Genomic DNA, 21,058 nt, shown 5'->3' on the forward strand with positions numbered 1-21,058 from the left:
CATGTACACATATGCAGCATCCACACCCTGCAGTGTGGCTGCACGTGAAGGGACTATATCTCAGTAGTTGATTGTTAGAAATGCTGAGTAGAACAGCCTTCCCTCTGGGACTCTTCTGCCAAGTTCTTCCCTATTCTTAGAGCTGGCCATAACAAATGGAGAAAAAAATATCCTAAGCCAGGCATGTGTTGTTGTCAAAGATTGTCCAGATACTTCTCCTTGGACCAGTGCCAACACCTGCCTCTCGGTGCATGCCTCCCTCAGCTTTTTTCCTCTGTCAACGCCACATCAGAATGAGTTATCATTTGCAGTTCAGCAGTTGGTCTCACCAACATGGGGGCCCTTCCCATTTGGTATTCCTACCATGGGAATGACAGCAGGGAAGAGGAGGTGCAGAAAGTTCCTGGAGGAAACATGTAAGGGGATCCCTAATAGCTAACTTGCCCTGGTAACTGCCATAGCATCTCCATGGAGGATTCCAGAGAGGGGCTAAGCAAAGCCTCTCCTTAGAAGGTGGTGAACCCCACTGAGGATGACCAAAGTAAGAAATGACCATGTAAAATGACCCAAGTGAGAAAAAATAAACAGTGAAATATGTGGTGTTTATTGAGATGGTGAGGGTAGCTGGAAACCCTTTATAAACTAATTAAAATGAAGAAGAAAATTTAGAAAATAACACATCAAGAAAGACCTTTAAAAGAGCACCGTAAATACAAATGAGATGGCTAGTGTCTTGTGAGTTTTCTGTCAAATGATTTTGTCAAAAATTTCAGAGCCTCCTGATTTGGACACCACACATGGAATGATGGGTAATTCTCTGATATGTTCATTCAAGTAAGTTTTACTGAGCCCCTAAAACTACCTAATATTTACTAATCACTTTATAGTTTATAAAACTCTGTTTATACACATTATCACATCTTATCTTCCTTTGAACACTATGGGGCAATTACTATTATTACTTATTATTTGCAAGTTAACTGAGGCTAACAAACTTAAACAGCTTACCCAAAATTGTACAGTGTGATGATTAATTTTATGTCAACTTGATTAGGTCACGGGTGCCCAGATATTTGGTTAGACATTATTTCTGGAAGTGTCTGTGAGGGTGTTTCCAAAAAAGGTTAGCCTTTGAATTGGTGGACTGACTGAGTAAAGCAGATTGTACACTATTGGTTCTGTTTCTGTGGAGAACGTTAACTAATACACATAGCTATAGCCAGAATTTGAACATCGGCCTCTTGCCTCTGGCACCTACTAAGCACAAAACCCAGTCAGCAAGGGAGATATGAAATACCAGAGCCCTTAGAGAGAGGGCATGAAAGTTGAGTGGGGAGGAAACTGCCTTTTCTGTGTTTGGGACCAAGGCCTCCAGCAATCAATAACCAGACTACAACTATGTGCCCAATGCTGACCTGAGCATGGTGGGAAAAAAAAGAGAAATAAAATATGTCGGAGGATTCCTTTCCCTAAGCATGTACTCTATTAAGACACATAAAATGATTATGAAAAAAATGAAGTTGTTAATGTTGGCAAGAATAATGAACGAAGCTTTCTTAAAGGATGCAAGGCTTAATCTGAGAAAAATTTACAGAGAAGGGATAATTTAGTGGCTGATCGTAATGAGCAAAGGCATGGAAATAATGGTAGCCATGATGTTGTGAGGGGAAGAAGGGGAAGGTGGGAAGAGCTGTTCAAAGACAAGTTTAAATGGAATATAATGTATGTGTCAAAAAGAAGAAGAAGATGGTGGCGGGGGGGCAGGGGGCAGGTAGGATGAGACCAGATTATAGAGAAAGACTTACAAAGCAAACAAAATCCATCCTTTCAACAGACTTACTGAGTGCCTTCTATGTGCCAAGTTCTAGGCACAAATAAATAGGAAGAAAGCATGTTATCTTCTCTTCAAAAGTAATTCACTCCCAGTCTTGGGAACTTGAATTCCATTTTGGAAGTGATAGGGAGTTATGAAAGTTTCTTGAGTAGGGGATGACAAAAGGAAAATTTATCTCCACATTGCTATAATCTCTTAACCAGCAGAGAAGAAGCAAAGAGGCAACAGAAATGTTACAGACCCACCCATTATTAGGACAGTCTATAGGGCAGGTTACAGGTGGTCTTTTCAAGAAGAATCTGTTTGAATCTGAAAGAGTTCTGGCGTGAGTGACAGGAACCAATTTTCATGAAAAGAAGCCAATATATACGAGATAAAAGGGGGTAAGAGTGAGGGGATAAAAAGGAAAGGGGCAGGAGAAGCTAAACAGGGAAGAAGAATTCCAGCACAAGAGGAAGGCATTGTTTTCTATAATCTGGACAAGGTAAGGCCCCAGGAATGAGGAAACAAGATAGAAACCCAAACACTAGGATCATGGCACAGAGGCAGGTCTCAGACCCAGGAATAAGACAAAAGCTTGATTATTAAAATCAGAATACAAAATCATTCTAGTCCCAAAAACGTGACTGTCTTCTCTTAACCTGGGTTAGGGCTGAGCATACGGATGGAGATTAGGCTGACCTACTGGAAAACCTAATGCAATTCAAGACCCAGGAGTCAAACTCATCACGATGTGCATCTGAAATTTTCTTTTTTTCTTAAGATTTATTTATTTATTTACTTACTTGAGAGAGAGCACGCACACAAATGGGGGCGGGGGGAGAAGGGGAAAGAATCCCAAGCAGACTCCCTGCTGAGCAGGGAGCCAGACAGGAGGCTGATCTCAAGACCCATGGGTTCATGACCTAAGCCAAAATCACAAGTCAGTCACTTAACCAACTGAGACACCCAGGCACCCCAATCTCTGAAATTTTCTGAGGGGAGCCTCTATAATCTGACTTTACACTGGCTATAACCTTCTATCCTGCCTGTCTTTATTTTAACACACTCTTGATTCCAATCATCCTGGTCCCATCACTGTACCCCCCCAACCCACCCCAACTGATCAACACATCATGCACGTGCACGTGCACACACACACACACACACACACTTTTGTTGTGGTTGAGGTTTTGCCTGTACCAACTCTCTTACCAGTAATGTTCTCTTTCCTCATCCAAGTCCTTTTCAGCTCTTCTCTGAAATTGCAGGGTTCAAGGGCTCCTTTCTCTGAATCAAAACACAGCTTCATCTGGTCCTCTCATTGATTAGCTTCTTTATTGTCATGGCATGGGGAACATTTTGTAGGCCTGAATGTCACTTACTCATTTTGGTTATCTCCACTTAGACTTTGTTTCTAAGGAAATTCATTCAGATTTTCAACTTTGGGAGATTTGGAAAATATTCATCCCTTCCCTTTTCCTGGGTTGAAGAAGGGACAGAATTCTGTTTCCCAACATTGAGACAGCATCAGCAGCAGAAAAATAAGATAAATACTCCACTGGGAATGAGAGATCAGGAGAGGAGATAGAATGTGGGAGGTTTCTATCTAATATGGCAGATAATCGGAGGGGGAGACGAACCATGAGAGACCATGGACTCTGAGAAACAAACTGAGCGTTCTAGAGGGGAGGGGGAGGGGGCATGGGTTAGCCTGGTGATGGGTATTAAAGAGGACACGTATTGAATGGAGCACTGGGTGTTATGCGCAAACAATGAATCATGGAACACTACATCAACAACTAATGATGTAATGTATGGTGATTAACATAATAAAATTTAAAAAATAAAAAAATAAATTAAAAAAATAAAATGGCAGATAAACCTGAGGCATTAGTGGCCAGAATAAAAGAAAAAAGAAAAAAAATGGGTGTTTTATATATGTGAGTTGGTGTTTGTTTATCAAAGACTGTCAGCACAAACAGGTTACAAGTTACTGGTGAAACCTATTTATAGGGCCAATAATAATCATAATAAAAATTAAATCCATAATGGCTATATTTATTGATGTTTATATGTGCCAAACACTATGATAATGTTGATTTTATGGAGGATTTTTAAACTCTGCTGCTAATGCCGTGGAGTACATGATATTTTTCAGAGTATTTGCGAGAATAATTACAGAAGCAAGAATCGGTAATTTTGTCTTATTTTCAGTGATTGTCTCATTTTCTCTCCACAAACTTACATAAAAGTCTTCTCATTGTAACTATCAACTATGATCAGAATTATTATTTTAATTAGGATTATGGTGACAATAAACAATGCATGGGAAAGGGATGATTAACTCTTGATTTCAGAGCCACAACATTCTGGATTGCACATTTGAGCTGAACTTCAGTCTACTGAATTTCTGCAAAGCAAAGTTTAAGCACGCATATTCACTTCAGCTTGAATTCCAATCAGCAAGGATTAGGTTATGTAAAGTACATGTCCTCTTTTCAGACAAATAACTATATTAAGGCTCCAGTGAGAATGAAAGAGGTAAGTAAAGTAAAAAAACATATTCTACTTCATGTAATTCTGGAAACATTCTGAATTTTAACTTGGGAGGTTTGGAAGATATCTGTCCCTTCTCTTTTCCTGGGTTGCTAAGTAGAATTTAGTAGGTATAAAACTAGTCTTATTATAGTTGTGGGTTTCAGGTAGATTAATTTTAGAGCAGATCCCTTTATACCAGCATTTCAGAGTTGGAAATGCAACTTATTTAGACAAATCAGATATTTTTTGTTTAAGGAAGTTTAACAGGAAGTTGAACATAAAAATCTTCCATTATCCCATACTGTCACTGGAAATAAATGTGTGTGAGGGGTGGGCGGGGGCGGGAGGGAATTGCAATTATAAAGGGGCTCTGAATCAAGCCAAAATCGGTTTTCCTTATTGAACCAGAGAATATTCAAACAAGTTCCCCAGACGTCTCTCCATCTGGTTGCCACAGCTAGCCTTTCTGTTCTGCAAACTTAAGCCCCCGTACCTCTTGTTCTTCATGCTTTCCTCTTCTGCTCTCTCCCACTTCAAAATGCTCAAGCAATGCAATTCACAGAGTCGTTATACTGACAGCTGCCCACTCCATCTGTTTCCATCCACCAAGCTCCTCCTTAATATTTCTTAGTGCATTGTTCATTTCCCAAGGGCAACATAGGGCCCCATACACCAGGAAAAAGGAGTAAATCCAGGGTGTGGTTTCATTCAAATCTGCATTTTATATCTATGCTGTTTCCCCAGTAAGTGATTTTGTATAGTTTGTTGCCTATTAACGTGTGACCTTTGACTGGAGGATTTCCTATGCACTGCATATGTGCTCAGTATCCCTCTCATGTGGTAGGTAATGTCTTTGATTACAACGACACTTACTCCATGCTTGGAAGATTTATTCAGTCTCACTCTTGGAAGATCCTTCTGTTGCATTTTTGGTTTTTCAAAGTCTTTTGGGGGGATTAGAATAAAGGACATTACCTTTCACTCTTCCTGAGAATATTCCTGTGGTCATATTTTTTTAGAGATTTTACCACCTTACATAGGTTCTCTCCCTCACATTCAAGTATTTCTATCATTGGACAAGTTTACTTCATTCTCATTATATATAAGCAAAGAAAAAATAATCAGTTTCAGGGAAATCAATTCATAAATCTTATTCACACACAAAAAATGATTCTTCCTAAAACACAGAAATACACAGGAGGCTGCATATGTGGAAGCAAAATTACTGGATGTCCACCAATTGGTCAGACAGGCATTCTTAAATGGGGGCATAATCAATTTAAAAGGAAAGAGGTTACCTCTTGCTCCATCATTTTGTTGTTTCAATTTGAAAGCTGCCTTGTCTAGGATGGATATTAGTTGAAAACAGATTATAATACTTATGTTTCTGACACTAAATACAATGAACAACTTTCTCCTTACAAAAAACTTCAACATTCTGAATAAAATTATATTTGAAAAAGTATTAAAATATACTATTGAGCTGACAAGAATATAAGGAAAATCTCAGAGACAAAGTAAATTCAGGAAACCAGAAAAATAAGGAAACGCCAAAGTGACCATGAACTTTCATTCTATCAGTTCTGCCAGTAGTGAAGGGGCTAGAAATAATATCTGGGGCCTACCCAAGGTAGGTCATCAGTAGGGACCCCCACAAACAAAACTGAAACTACGGGGCAGTACACCTTTAGTGAAATAGCCAAAATGTATACATTTATAAATCCCACTCCAGAAAGGGTGATGGCAAAGAAGCTTGTTTGTCAAAGCCTTAGGTAATGGGTAAAAAATAAATCTCTCCTGAGACTGCAAAACTACAAGCCCACCCTCATAGGTTTGTAGGTTTGTGACCACAAAACTTCAAGTCTAGAATTAGCATACATGTACCTCTGAGAGAAAGACACGTTCAATTCAGGCCGTAAGTATTTCATTAATACACACTCAGAGAAAATAATAATAATAAAAATGTACAAAAAAACAGTGCTCTATGAATAAGACCAGAAACAGCAAAGATCTATCCAGACACACTTAACACTTCAAATGATAGAACAATCAAATAAGAATATAAAATAAGTATGCTTACTATGTTAATAGAAAAAAAGGGAATATCGGGCGCCTGGGTGGCTCAGTCGTTAAGCATCTGCCTTTGGCTCAGGTCATGATCTCAGGGTCCTGGGATCAAGCCCCGCATCGGGCTTCCTGCTTAGCGGAGAGTCTGCTTCTCCCTCTTCCCCTCCCCCTCCTCCTGCTCCTGCACTCGCTCTCTTGCTCTCAATCTCTCAAATAAATAAATAAATAAATAAATAAATAAATAAATAAATAAATAAATAAATAAATAAATAAGTAAGTAAGTAAAATCTTTAGAAAAAAATGAGAATATCAAATAGGTCAAGGAATAAGACACTCAAAAACAAAAAAGAGAAAGAAAGAAAGAAAATGACCAGGCAGATATGAAAAAAAGTCACATAGACATACTAGGGCTGAAATTAAACGGAAAGAAACAAAGAAATTGTTAAACAACAAGTTAGACATAGATGAGAGAATTTGTGAATTAGAAGATAAATCTGAATGAATTACAGAAAACTCAGTACAGAGAAACAAGGATATGGAAAATATAAGAGAATCAATAAATGTGAGGAATAGAGTAAGAAGATCAAACATACATCTTGAAGTTTCAAATGAAAACAATAGAAAAAAATGAAAGACAGGATATATGTGAAGACATAAGTGCTGCAAAAATTCCCAGAATTTATTAGGGATATTAATTGACAGATTCAGGAAGCAGAAGGAATCCCAAGCTGGATAAATAGAAAGCAATCCATAACTAGGTACATCATAGTGAAACTATAGAAAACCAAAGATGAAGAGAAGGTCCTGATAAAACCAGAGACAACATAATGGCTACATAAAGAAACAACAACTAAACTTATTGCTGGATTGTCAGCAACCATGGAAGCCAGAAAATTGGAAAATAACTTCTTCAACATTTTGAAAGAAAGCAATTATCAGCTTAGAATTGTATGTCAAATAAAATTACCTTTTAACAATTTAGTAACATGAATACTTTTTCATACACAGGAACCCTAAAAGACTTTATCACCAACAGATTATCATTAAAATAAATTAGAAAGGTTGACCTGCACAAGGAAGGGAAATTATACAGGAGGAAACGTGTGAGATGAAAGAAGAAATGATGGGTAAAGAATAGCCCAAATTGTGGGCAAATCTAAGCATCTTAGCAAACATTGACTATCTTTTTGGGGAGAGGACAAAATGGAATGAATTGCTGGCCAATGGTACTGTGCAAATGACAAGGGGTTGGTGGAATTTATTTATTTATTTTTTTAAAGATTTTATTTATTTATTTGACAGAGAGAGACACAGCGAGAGAGGGAACATAAGCAGGGGAGGTGGGAGAGGGAGAAGCAGGCTTCCCGCCGAGCAGGGAGCCCTATGTGGGGCTCGATCCCAGGACCCTGGGATCATGACCTGAGCCAAAGGCAGATGCTTAACGACTGAGCCACCCAGGCGCCCTGGTTGGTGGAATTTAAAGCGGTCCAAAGTTCTTGTTTTGTTTCAGAGGAGACTTTGATAATTTAAGTATGTATGTTAAAATTTCTAAGGTAATTAAAAGAATGTACATGGAGTGTTTAACTTGTTTCTAGTACAGGATATAAATGAAATACTAAACAAAAGCCTCAGCAAATAAAAAATTAATAAAATGACAAGAAAGGAGACAAAAACACAGATCACTAGAAAAGCAGAACAAAGAGAAAGTACAAAATAATACAGTAGAAATAAATTCAGATCAATTGACAGTCATATTAATCAGTATATAAAAATTATAGACCTTAAGGCAAAAATCATTCTTTAGAAGTGAGAGAATCACTACACAATGATAGAAAGTTCCATATTACTAATAAGACACAATAATTCTAAACTTGTATGAATCAAATGACACAGCTTCAACAGATATAGAACAAAACTTGATAAACTTCAAGAATGAATTTAAAAACCTACCTTTAAGGAAAGAGATTTTAATATCTTTCTAAATAATTCATAATTAACTGGACAATAAATCAGTAGGAATATTGAAAAAAATGAATATGAACGCAATCTTAGCTCTTTACAGAGGCCACTACTTCCATCAATAAGGAATACTCATTCATTTTAAGTACACATAAAACATTTACAAAAATTGAGCACAGATGTGTCCATAAAATGTATGTCAATAAATTTCAAAGAATAAACATCATTCAGAATAAATTACTCATAACATGATTAAGTCAAAAATGAATATTAAAGGGATAACTGGAAAAAAATCCACATATTTGGAAACATAGAATTGCATTTCTAATAACTTATGGGTCAAAAAGAAATTACAATGAAACTTAGAAATATAAAGCAATACCAATAATACAATAGTACTTACCAAAACTTGTGATATAAAACTAAAATAGTACTTACAGGAAAAAACGTTGTCTTAAATGATTATATTAGCAGAGAAAAAAACACTAAAATTAATGTACTAAGCATCCACCTTTATAAAGTTGAAAATAATAGAATACAATGTAGTAAGTAGAAGGAAATAACAAAGAGTAAAAAATAATAAAATAAGAAACAAACATACAATAGACAGAATCAAAAAGCCCAAAGTTGTTTTATTTTTTATTTTTATTTTTTAGAGAGAGAGAGATGGGGGGGGGGGGCCAGAGGGAGAGCGAGAGAGAGAATCCCAAGCAGACTCAACACTCAGTGCGGAGCCAGAGTTGAGGCTCGATCTCAGGACCCTAAGATCATGACCTGAGCCAAAATCAAGAGTTGGAGGGGCGCCTGGGTGGCTCAGTCGTTAAGCGTCTGCCTTCAGCTCAGGTCATGATCCCGGGGTCCTGGAATTGAGCCCCACATCGGGCTCCCTGCTCTGCAGGGAAGCCTGCTTCTCCCTCTCCCACTCCCCCTGCTTGTGTTCCCTCTCTCGCTATATCTCTCTCTGTCAAATAAATAAAATCTTTAAAAAAAAAAAAAAAATCAAGAGTTGGACACTTAACCGACTGAGCCACCCAAGCACCCCCCAAAGTTGTTTTTAGAAAAGACTAATAAAATTAGCAAATCTCTGGGAAGTTTACTCAAGAAAAAAGAAAAAAAAGCACACATACACAACCTTCAGAATGAAGGAAGAGATAGTTACATACCTTCAATTATAAAAATAATGGGAGAGGGGCACCTTGGTGGCTCAGTCATTAAGCCGTCTGCCTTTGGCTCAGGTCATGATCCCAGGGTCCTGGGATCGAGCCCCACATCAGGTTCCCCTGCTCAGTGGGGAGCCTGCTTCTCCCTCTCCCACTCCCCCTGCTTGTGTTCCTGCTCTTGCTGTCTCTCTCTCTGTCAAATAAATAAATAAATAATTAAAAATAATGGGAGAATACTGTAACTTCATACAATTAACTTTAAAACAAAAATGCAAATTTTTAAAGAAAAGTGTAACTGCTTAAAACTAACTCAAGAATAACGAGGAAACCTAAATAATGTTAAAGCTATTAAAGAACATCAAATTTGATTAACATGAAATCAGATGTTAAATATTTTTTTCAAAAGACAAACAAACGGAGCGCCTCGCTGGCTCAGTTGGTTGAGCATCTGCCTTCAGCTCAGGTCATGATCCCAGAGTCCTGGGATTGAGGCCCACATCAGGTTCTCTGCTCAGCAGGGAGTCTGCTTCTCCCTCTCCCTCTGCCCTTCCCACACCCCTGCCTCATGCTCATTCTCTCTTGTGCTCTCTGCCTCTCTCTCTCTCTCAAAAAAATAAATAAAAATCTTTAAAACAAACAAACAAAAACAGAAAAACCTTACCAGGCCCAGTTTTATACCTATAATAAATCTTTTCCAAAAACTCTAGGAACTGATAATTCTAATCTTATTCGAACTCTATCAGCAAACAGAAAAAGAAGATATACTTCCCAATCCATTTGATAGACTAATATAATTTTGTTATCAAAACAAAACTAGGACAGTATGAAAAAGAGAATTACAAGTGAATTTCCTTTGTGAACAGCGATAATTTTAATTCCCCTGAGACAATGAGGAGGATTGGGTTGAATTTAACTTACAAGAATTAAAATATTTACTAATTGTAACAATATATGAAAATGCCAAGAAATTTTCTTTTCAGCAAGCAGCAAACAAAAGCACTGAATTGGAGACCGTAGAGATTATTCCCTGTTTGCATGGGAGAATGACTCATGGCCTTCAATTCCTGATAGCAGGAGTCAGGTGAATGAATAGACCAGGTGGGACCTCCTCTATGATGCATCCCATACAAATTCATACATGTGTGTAGCAATCACAAGATGCTGCTAAGGACAAACACCTTAGTAATAACCTGATCATTCTTTTTTGTAATAGTAAAATGGGTTTTTATTTTTTATTTATTTATTTTCAATTTTTTTATTTAAATACAGTTTAGTTAACATATAGTGTATTACTAGTTTCAGGGCTAGAATTAAGTGATTCATCAGTTGTATATAACACCCAGTGCTCATTCCATCAAGTGCCCTCCTTAATGTCCATCACCCGGTTACCACATCTCCCCACGCACCTCCCCTCCAGCAACCCTCAGTTTGTTTCCTAGAGTTAAGAGTCTCTTATGGTTTGTCTCCCTCTCGGCCTTCCTCTTATTTTATTTTTCCTTCCCTTCCCCTATGTTCATCTGTTTTGTTTCTTAAATTCCACATATGAGTGAAATCATATGGTATTTGTCTTTCTCTGACTGACTTATTTCATTTATCATAATACCTTCTAGTCCTATCCACATCATTGCAAATGGCAAGATTTCATTCTTTTTATGGCTGAGTAATAGTCCAGTGTGTGTGTGTGTGTCTGTGTGTGTGTGTGTGTGTGTGTGTGTATCACATCTTCTTTATCCATTCATCAGTCAATGGACATCTGGGCTTTCCATATTTTGGCTATTGTGGACATTGCTGCTATAAACATTGGGGTGCATGTACCCTTTTGAATCAGTATTTTTGTATCCTTTAGGTAAATACCTAGTAGTGCAATTGCTGGGTCATAGGGTAGTTCTATTTTTAACTTTCTGAGGCACCTCCATACTGTTTTCCAGAATGGCTGCACCAGTTTGCATTCCTACCAAAAGTGTAAGAGGGTTCTCCTTTCTCCGCATCCTCACCAACATCTGTTGTTTCCTGAGTTGTTAATTTTAGCCATTCTGACTGATGTGAGGTGGTATCTCATTGTGGTTTTGATTTGTATTTCCCTGATGCCAAGTGATGTTGAGCATTTTTTCATGTGTCTGTTGGCTATTTGTATGTTTAAATGTCTGTTCATGTCTTCTACCCATTTCTTGACTTGATTTTTTATTTTTTGGGTGTTTGATAAGTTATAGATTTTGGATACTAGCCCTTTATCTAATATGTCATTTGCAAATATCTTCTCCCATTCCATAGGTTGCTTTTTAGTTTTGTTCATTGTTTCCTTCGCTGGGCAAAAGTTTTTTATCCTGATGAAGTCCCAATAGTTCATTTTTGCTTTTGTTTCCCTTGCCTCTGGAGACGTGTAGTAATAACCTGATCATTAAGTAATTCTGTAGTCAAAATGAGATGTGAAAGAAGTTAAGAATGTGCCACACAAGCAGGAAGTACTAATATGCTTATCAAGTGTCCCAATCACTTTTATGCTGGAGTGTGTTTTAATGAGAATAAAAAACCCCAGAGGACAAGGAGTTGAAGGAAGAGAAACGAAGGTAGAGAAGGAAATGGATGGTCAATAGAGATAGTACAGTTTTGAAAGTGGGGGATTGGAATATGGTGGGAAAAAACAGATATGAAAATAGACTATTGTGAGTGTGAGTGGTGTCAATCCTTGGTAGTACCAAAACACTAAAGTAAAAATTTAAGTTGTTAACTGAATTCTAAGCCTCATGAGAGTAGGGAGAGCATCCACCATGTTCTGAGCATAGGTCCTGGCATATAGAAGACACTCAGCATGAATGAATGAGTGAATGAATGCATAGCTGATAAAATATGAGCAGGGTAGAAGGCACCATGTGGTATTGGATTAGAGTGATAAACATCAGTATGAATTTGTGCTACATAAATGGGTATATAGAGATAATTGTGTGTATATGTTTCTATTCATGGGTTATTTCTTAATTCTGCCTAGTGAAAGCACCTAGAAACAAACAACACTCTGGTAGCTACAAGCATTCCCAACACTCAGATCTTTAATTCCACTCTCCAATAAAAAGAACCAGGGCTCTTTGGAGAAATGGCTGATTCTAGGGTTGGGGCAGGGAATATGCAATATGAGCCTGGGACATCTGGTAGTGCCAGAAAGTAAAGAAGGGGTTAAAAAAGAGAGAGAGATAGAAAAAACAAAGAGGGAAGAGTACATCAAGAAGACCCAGGAGTCAAGTGAAAGAACTCCCTACGGTCAAAGCTAGAACAATTAAGCTAAGCACCAAATAAATAAAGTAGTATTGGATTATAGCCTGAAGAATAAATTAAATATTCATGAATCCTTACTGATAAAAATAAATGATTGAATAAATAAGTGGTAGGGAGTAAAAGATTTCTGATACAGAAGAATTCCACTACTTATGTAGACACTGCCTCCCTCAGGGAGGTGGAGCACAACTCCCCATATCTGAAGTGTGGGCTGCACATAGTTGCTTCCTTTCAAACAATATAGCATCAAAAATTGGTGGTGGAGGGCACTACTTTATAGTGGAGAACACTACCAACCTCTGCCTTAGCCAGGTGTTCAAGGTTAACACCCTCAATAAGTCATGTTGATAGCATGTACCCTTGGTATCATGTGATACCATACTCATAACTGGCACTTTATGTCTTCATTCTTTCTCCCCAATCTAAAACCCCAGTCTAAGTATAAGAAAAACACCAGACAGACCAAAATTGAGAGACTTTCTATAAAATATCTTACTATTTCAAACTATCAAAGTCCTGAAAAACAAGGAGAGTTTGAGAAATTTTAACAGTTTAGAGGAACCTAAGGAGACAGAATATCTAAATGAAATGTAATATCCTGGATGGAATCTTGGAACAGAAAAGGGACATTAGGTAAAAACTATTAGTTAACAATAGCATATAAATATTGGTTCATTAGTTCTAACATACTAATTTAAGATGCTAACAATAGGAGAAACTGGGTGGAGTAAATTGGGATTCCAGGCACTAACTTTGCAACTTTTCTATAAATCTAAAACTACTCTAAGGTAAAAACTTCATTCAAAAAATATTAGGTAACATTTATTGAGGGCATAGTACACGCCAACTCTTTTAAGCAGTTATATCTACTAAGTACTTTAAGCTTCACAACAACCCTATAATGCAAACATGATTATCCCATTTCATAAAGGAACTGAAACAAAGAGGGGTTAAATAATTTGTCCAAGGCTGTCACACAGCCAGCGAGTGCTGGAGCAGGGAACAGAGCCTAGGAGAAATAATTTTTTCCTTCTTAGTAGAAGATGATCTCAAGAAGTGTCTCCTAGCATCATGATTTGATTCTTTGCTTTTTAATAGATCTGTTGTGTTGAGGGTGGAGTATATGGCAAGTTAAAAAGCTAATATTGAGGCATTTTGGAAACTATGGTAACAAATAGATTAATAGGGTTTCAAACTCCTACTAGAGTGAAGGGGGAGGGAGAGAGATTATGGGTATAAAAGTGAGTAACTTAAGCTTTATAAAAACAATTTCAATAAAATGAGGAACGAACTTAGTGGGATAAATTGGCAATGGTTATTACCCAGAAAAGTATAGTAGGGAAAATGGCCACACTCTAAAGGATTAAGACAGCTGGCTCAGGTAGAGTGTATACCATGACACAAAAATAATCGTAGAAGTTTTAAAATGTGGATGATCGTCAAATTGTATAACTTGATTGTGAACAAAATTAGAAGCCTAGAGATTATAGCCAGCAGAAGGGGGGAAAAAAAACCTTTAAGAACATAAAGAAGGCACTGCTATGCATAAGAGAAAAAGTGAATACAACAATCAAAGCATAACAAAGAATGAGGTTTTGTTTTGTTTAATATATAGCAGAGAGTTGAAATCTAAGAAAGAGTCAATGAAACCATTATTTTGATAGGCAAACCTAGAAATGGTGGGCTCCCATAAAGGAAATGGTGGAAGACCTGAATAGATTCATTCAGAAATAGTGTGAGGCAGAGAAAGCAGCCATTATCTAATATGACCTTCAGAAGCAATATTTATTCTGATTGACTTGTGCCTTGGCTGAAATTATTTTATGTTTGAATGAGTCTTTTCTTATAATCTTCCTTTTCTTCCTAATGCTGGGAAGAAATCTTTTCTTTTCCCTCATATTCTTTCCTTATTTCCATTTATATCAGCCATGAGGCAGAGCCTTCACTGGATGTTTTCTGAGAACGTGTATTCAGAAAGAGACAGACATGGAGTGTAGGAACTTTTCCTTAATGTTAGCAAATCCCTCCTCCTTTTTCAGGCCGACATCTTCACCAAACAGAAAGCAGATTTCAATAATAAAGTTTCCATACTATTATATTGTTACCAGAAAGACTCCACAGTTCAATGAAATCTCCTCTTAAATTTCTTAAAAACATAAAAGATGCCACTTTTGTGAATATTTCTTTATACTTCACCTAGAAGCCAATGCTTATCAATATCTGAAAAAAGGATGTCAAATAAGATACATATAATAAAAACTGTGTTGTAATAAATGTGATTTTTCAAAGAATTCACCACATATTAAACTACAGGAAATGTAAAAAAAAAAAAAGAAAAATGCCCTCTTGGCATGCCTGGTTGGCTCAGTCAGTTAAGCCCTGACTCCTGATTTCAGCTCAGGTCATGATCTCATGGGTCATGAGATGGAGCCCCAAGTCAAGCTCCACACTCAGCGGGGAGTCTGCTTGAGATTCTTTCTTCCTCTCCCTCTGCACCCCCCCACTCATACATGCTCTCTCTCTTTCTCTCTCTCTCTCTCTAAAATAAATAAAATACTGTCTTAAAGACCAGTGTATTTAGTAAATGTTCTCCAGAGAAACATAAGCAATAGAATATACAGATACAGATACAGATATGGACACATATAGACATATAATATCTTTTCTTCCCAAAAGATTGTTCTGTGGTCTGGCAAATGATTTAATGTAGGCTCACCTCAACCATAGGTTTTGAACCTTGTACACGGTAAAAAGAAAGTTATTATTTAACATAGCACAAATTTATAAGTGACAGACATCTGATAAAACGTTAAGAAATCAAACATTTAGCTAAGCATTTAGAGAAATGACTTACCATGAGTTATGGATTTTGAAACAGTCCCCAAAGGATTTACAGCAAATCCCTTCACTGAAGACATTTAAAATTAGATTCAAAGAAAAACTTGAGTGAGAGCATACTGGAGTGAAAACTCCCACACTAACAAATATGAAACAGATGAATTTTAGTTTTTCTATTTTTAATATACACAACTGTTATTTTTCTGATTCATTAAAAAATAGATTTGGTATTCTAAACTCTTGGCCACAAATAACATAAAATAAAATAAAAATTAAATCAGCATCACTTAATTACAGTTCCAGAGACCTATAGATATATGATAAGACATTCAAGGCCAAAACTGTAAACTTTGAATATTGTTTTTATCATTCAAGAGGGTTCTTAGGGAAGTTCTTCTTTAGAAAATGATCTACTCCCAAGCTCCCCGCAATTCACTGGGGATTCTGACCTGCAGACACTGCAGCTGATTTTAATTGCCATGATGATGCATAGAGAGAGATGTGATATCTGGAGTAACTGACTTCTAAACAATGAGGGGCTTTAAAGATTAAAGTCAACACTTTAAATTGCACTCACAACTGAATAGGAAGCTAATGCTGACCATAGAATGCAGGTGTAGTATTTTCCATATGTTTTGAAACTCGTAGCTGAAAGAGATCAAGCCCTCTGCATCAGACACAATAAAAACTCAGGGACAGTGCGTTACGACATTGTATTTTGAAGATCGGAAGCACAGAGATTATGATGGTAAATAACACAAACATATTGTGAGAAGTGTTCTTAGATGTAGGATGCCAGTGTGAAAAATCAGTGCACATCTGTGAGACCTTCTTAGCCAAAGGCAAGCGGATTGTTCTAGCTAAATATTCTTTGAATGCCTGAAATGTTGGCCTAGAAGTGAATTGGTCCATAGCTCTTAATGTTACCTAGTAAGGTCACTGGATGCATCAAGAGCTGGCTCGATCCTTTCAGGTATGAGAAATAATGCTTAGACTTCATGCCTAAATAAGAGTTCACTGAACACTGTAAGATTGATGTATAAAACTTTTAAAAACAACTTATTCTGTAATCATAGTATCCTTAAGAAACAGTGCATCCCTAAAAGTAGACAGTCCTTGGTGAACAAAACAATATTAAATGCAAAAATTACTTGAAACAAGCCAGGAGTAACCCTGCCAATGTGAAAGAAAATCCTCCAAATAGTCTAGTTTTGTTTTAGCCACTGACATATGGGAAAATTTATGTAGTAAAGTATATGCTTATAAAGTTTCAATTTATATTTAGTTGGGGAAACAATTTATTATACCAAAAAAGCATAAATGTGTGACAGATGGCAATGCTCTTTTTTTTCTCTTCTTGGCAGTGTCCCTTTTTAGCTGAATGGCTTTCACTTCTTAAAACTATGAACACTGTCATTCACACCTATTTTCTGAAAATAAACAGACCAATTCTATGATGAAACCTCCCATAAATTTGGTTACTGTATAATGTCTTCCCCTTTTGTATCATAAATTATCCACGGTGCCACTTTCCCTAGAATAATGAAATAGGCCAAAAGTAGGAAAGAGGCATAAAACTTTAATTTCAAATTCTCTAAATAGGTTTTTTCAAAAAAATCTACATAAAAATTCTTCTGTTAGGACTTTTACAAAGGAAACTATAAAAGATTATATTGGAAGTACATTTTTCCATCCTGAAATCTTTATTTTTGACATTTAAAATGTTTAATTCCTCTAAATCATTTGCTAGATCATAATTTATGTTCAGAGATGTCTTTCTAGTGAAGGGTCTCGGTTCGTTTTCTGAAAAATGAGCGAAAATCTCCATTGGTGTACGTGTTATAAGCAGACTGATTCATTGTATTACTCAAATATGCAAACCCCTTCTTTAAAGTAAGGAATTTATTAACTTGATAAAGAAGTGAAAAAATGTACTGTAGAAGCAGGTGGAGGGCAAGGTAAAGGGTGCAAGAGGGTGGGTACCACTAGCTGCAGTAGCCGGAAGGGCAAGGAATGGATTGTTTAGCCTCCCACAGTGGCCAGCACTGCATCCCGCCTACTTGAAAGTCACGAGCTCATTTTCTCAGGCCATTGTGGGAAGGCTGGCTACCGTTAGATTTATTAAAAGCTGGCTCTCAGATGAAAACTATCAAAAACGTTAGTTAGGGTAACTCTAGCTGCTATAGCAAACACCAATATTTCAGCAGCTTAAGAAAATAAAAGTCTATTTCTCATGCACTTAGTGGTCCCAAGCAAGGCCTTTGGTGGAGAAAACAGAGGGAGCTCAGGGGTAAGGGAGACTTTGGAACCTCTGTGCCACAGCAATCATTCAGAAATGCAAGACTTTCAGTGTCACCCCAATACCAGAGCATGAATAATGCTCGGGAGATATTTTTAAAGGCCAGGCTTAGATATGCCCATATATCATTCTACTTGTGTCCCCTGGCTAGAACTCAGTCACATGTTCCCATCGAAGAATAAGGAAGGCTGAAAAATGTTGTCTGACTCTCACAGTAGGGGGAAAGAGAATGAAATGTTTGATGAAGAGCTCATCAGTTTTTACCACAATATATGTCACCAAAATTTTGTTGCTGCAAAAATTGGGGTTAGACAGCTGTCACTTATAAGACAAAGCAAGTGACACTTTCTCTGCAATTTTAAAGAACACTTAATTTTACTTTTTCTCCTCATTCCATTTTTCTCCTTCATTTCTCTTTCTTATCTGCAACCTATTAATCATCTGCTAGCAATTTGGCTGAACTGATTGTCCATAATGTTTTATATTGAAATATGCATTCACATTCAAGAAGAAAGAAAATTAGTAACATAGTATGACACACATAAACATCTAGTTAAATTTTTTATAAAATCTAACTGGAAGGCCAACAAACTTTTTACTGCTTCTCTAATAAAAATGAAAGACGTTTTTCCCAGACGGTTTAAACCCATGGGAAGACTTATGGTCAAAATGAAGAATGATGTGTAATCAATGATTTCTTATATATATATTATTTTTTTGTCTGTCAGGGATTCATCTTTATATTCAAACTGTAACCCAAAGACAGTTTTCATCTATACGAAAGCAATGAATCATGGATCACTACATCAAAAACTAACGATGTATTTTATGGTGACTAACATAACGTAACAAAATTTAATTAAATTAAAAAGAAAAGAAAATTTTAATGACGAACAAAATTTTGGAGAAATTTCTATGATAATGGATCAGTGGCAGCCTACGTGGTTGCAATGAAGACCCTCAGGAAACTCTCTTTCTGGCATGATTCCTCTGGGCTCACAAGAGAGGGCTTCGAGATAGGACTTGTGACTAGGCTACATGGATCTAGTCCAACCCAGAAGATAAATACACATATTGCAGCAAGAAAGGAAAAGTCGATGTTTTTTGTAAATTTCCTATGAAAAGACTGTTTCTAGAAATTGTGCTTTCTCTTTAATAATCTGTATTAAAGAACTGGGGTGGGAGGAGAAATTTCCCTTTGTTGGTCCAAATTATGAATAGGAGTTGAGAAGCAGTGGCATCTTTAAACTCACCGCCCCCCCCCAATGAAGTAAGATAGTAGTGGCTGGATATCACCATGGCCCTCACACATAAATTTATTCCTCAAAGAAAGCAATAAAAAGCATTACAACACCTTACTCCGTAGAAGGTCAGCTGGCAGGTTGTGCTGAATGAAATTAAGCCTTAGGTCACATGCGTCTCCTTAGCCATCCCCGGTCCATTGGGATTGTTGAAGCATCTCACCTCCCGGCAAGCGCAGGGTTCAGGCGAATAGCTAAACATTGCATTTTATAGGTACTAAAAGCAAAGCACCTTTGGTTGAGTTCTGCCCCTGTCTGTCCTTAAATCAGTCTTATTTATTTATAAAAAATAAATAAAAGTAAGTCTAGCCCCCCAAAGGGGGGCATCTCTCATTTTGGCAGTCCTAAAACCGTTGTAGAGGTTAATTAAGCGCACTGGGTTTGGGAACCCGGACAACCCTGGATTCTAACCCCAGTGCCGTCACTCACACACCGTGGGATTTGCAAGAAGGTGGTCGTAAGAATTAAATGATAGAACTATGTGCAGGGTATAGCCGTGATCACGAAAAAGGAGCTGTTGTTATTACCATTACTATTATTACTGTCATTATTATTTGGGGGACTGTGACCACCATCTTTTAGGTAGTGGTGGTGAGTGTTGGGGGTGGGGGGGGGGGGAGAAAGACTACTTACCAGTGGAGGACGGTTTGGGAGAACTGGCGCTGATTAGAGAAAAAGACCTGGAAAGATCTTAATCGCAACCACAGTTATACAACGGATCTCCTGGAAAAGTGATCCGACTTGTTTAGGAAGTCCGTGCGTGGGAGCAGGACCCAAGAACGAAGCCAAGGAAGGAGCTCAGGGAGATAAATGTGCACAAGAGGAAGCAGTTGGGGCAGATTAGAATGGGTGGGTGAGAAAGGGACATGGGATGTCTCCTGAGGGACTCGGTTCTCCATTCGAGGTTGCCCAGGGTCGAAAAACTTGGTGTCCAAGTCATGCACGGGATTCCGGGGATTTTGAGTTTCTAGACAGTGCCTCGGGCGGGAGAGGCTCCGCGTAGCAGCAGAGGGGCGAAGCGAAGCCGGCCTCGGCCTGACCGCTCCCATTTGCACAGTTGTACCGCTGGAAAACCCTAAAATTTAATCAGGGGGTCTGGGAGTCCCGCCTCGGGGTTGCCGCGGGCTGGGAAGCTCGGTTGCTATGGTGACGGAAGCGGTTGGCCCGAGGCTTCAGGACAGGTTTGGGGGAGGGGAACCGAAGTCGTCCGGGAACTGGGCGTGGCTTCGGTTACTATGGCAGCGGGGACGCTCAGTCGGGGCCTGAGCCCAGTCTGGACGCCAATGCTCCTCCCGTCCTTTGCATGGCACCCAAGAAAGAGAAAGGCGGGACTGCGAACAACAGTTCAAAGATATGGGAACCCTCGCTCATCGGTGCACACTTCAATCAGGTGAGCCCGGAGCCCTGTAAGTCCTGCCTGACCCGGGCAGTGCCAAAGCCCCGTGAGAGCTTGCAGACGCCGCCGCCAGGCTCGCCCTCTCTTCCAGACCCCAGCGTCGCCCCTTCCGAAAACAGCCCTCCCAAGCCCGGTCGTTCCTCCCACCCCTCTCTTTCGCTTTTATAAATCAGCCCTAGCCAAAATAACTTTTTCTCCATTTGCTTTGAGATTGTGTAGGCCAGGTTTGGGCTTGGAGTGAAACTTTCTGCTTGAATTATAAACTGCTGAACAACAGAATTTGATGGAGGTGCTGACACTGCATTAGCTTTAGTGTTGCAAATATGAAGCTATAATTTTCCTAGCTGAATGGAAAACCTAAAGGCACTATTTTTCCTTAGGGCTTGAAAACCTGAAATAATACTCAGCTTTCTC

General features: G+C 38.1%; 1 protein-coding gene and 1 long non-coding RNA gene across 5 annotated transcripts in view; one reads left to right on the top strand and one right to left on the bottom strand.

The window, feature by feature from the left end:
- The window catches only part of LOC123859210 (uncharacterized), a 34,726-nt gene extending 14,341 nt beyond the window's left edge, over nt 1-20,385 (bottom strand). The window contains exon 1 of the long non-coding RNA XR_006794383.3: nt 19,882-20,385. This is a non-coding gene — a long non-coding RNA (uncharacterized LOC123859210). The remainder of the gene's footprint in view (nt 1-19,881) is intronic.
- Nucleotides 20,386-20,480: 95 nt separating this feature from the next.
- Nucleotides 20,481-21,058, top strand: part of SPAG17 (sperm associated antigen 17) — a 233,117-nt gene continuing 232,539 nt past the window's right edge. For 2 of the 4 annotated variants that reach the window (XM_064588562.1, XM_064588560.1), the window contains exon 1: nt 20,481-20,638. In XM_064588562.1, coding sequence (XP_064444632.1) covers nt 20,552-20,638 — 87 coding nt within the window. In that variant the 5' untranslated portion in view covers nt 20,481-20,551. The remainder of the gene's footprint in view (nt 20,639-21,058) is intronic. The other 2 variants (XM_064588559.1, XM_064588561.1) reach the window with 1 other exon arrangement.

This window comes from Mirounga angustirostris, unplaced genomic scaffold, assembly GCF_029215605.1.
Source record: "Mirounga angustirostris isolate CCGP_5_RB_7025 unplaced genomic scaffold, mMirAng1.0.hap1 SCAF_4, whole genome shotgun sequence".
Taxonomy (NCBI): domain Eukaryota; kingdom Metazoa; phylum Chordata; class Mammalia; order Carnivora; family Phocidae; genus Mirounga; species Mirounga angustirostris.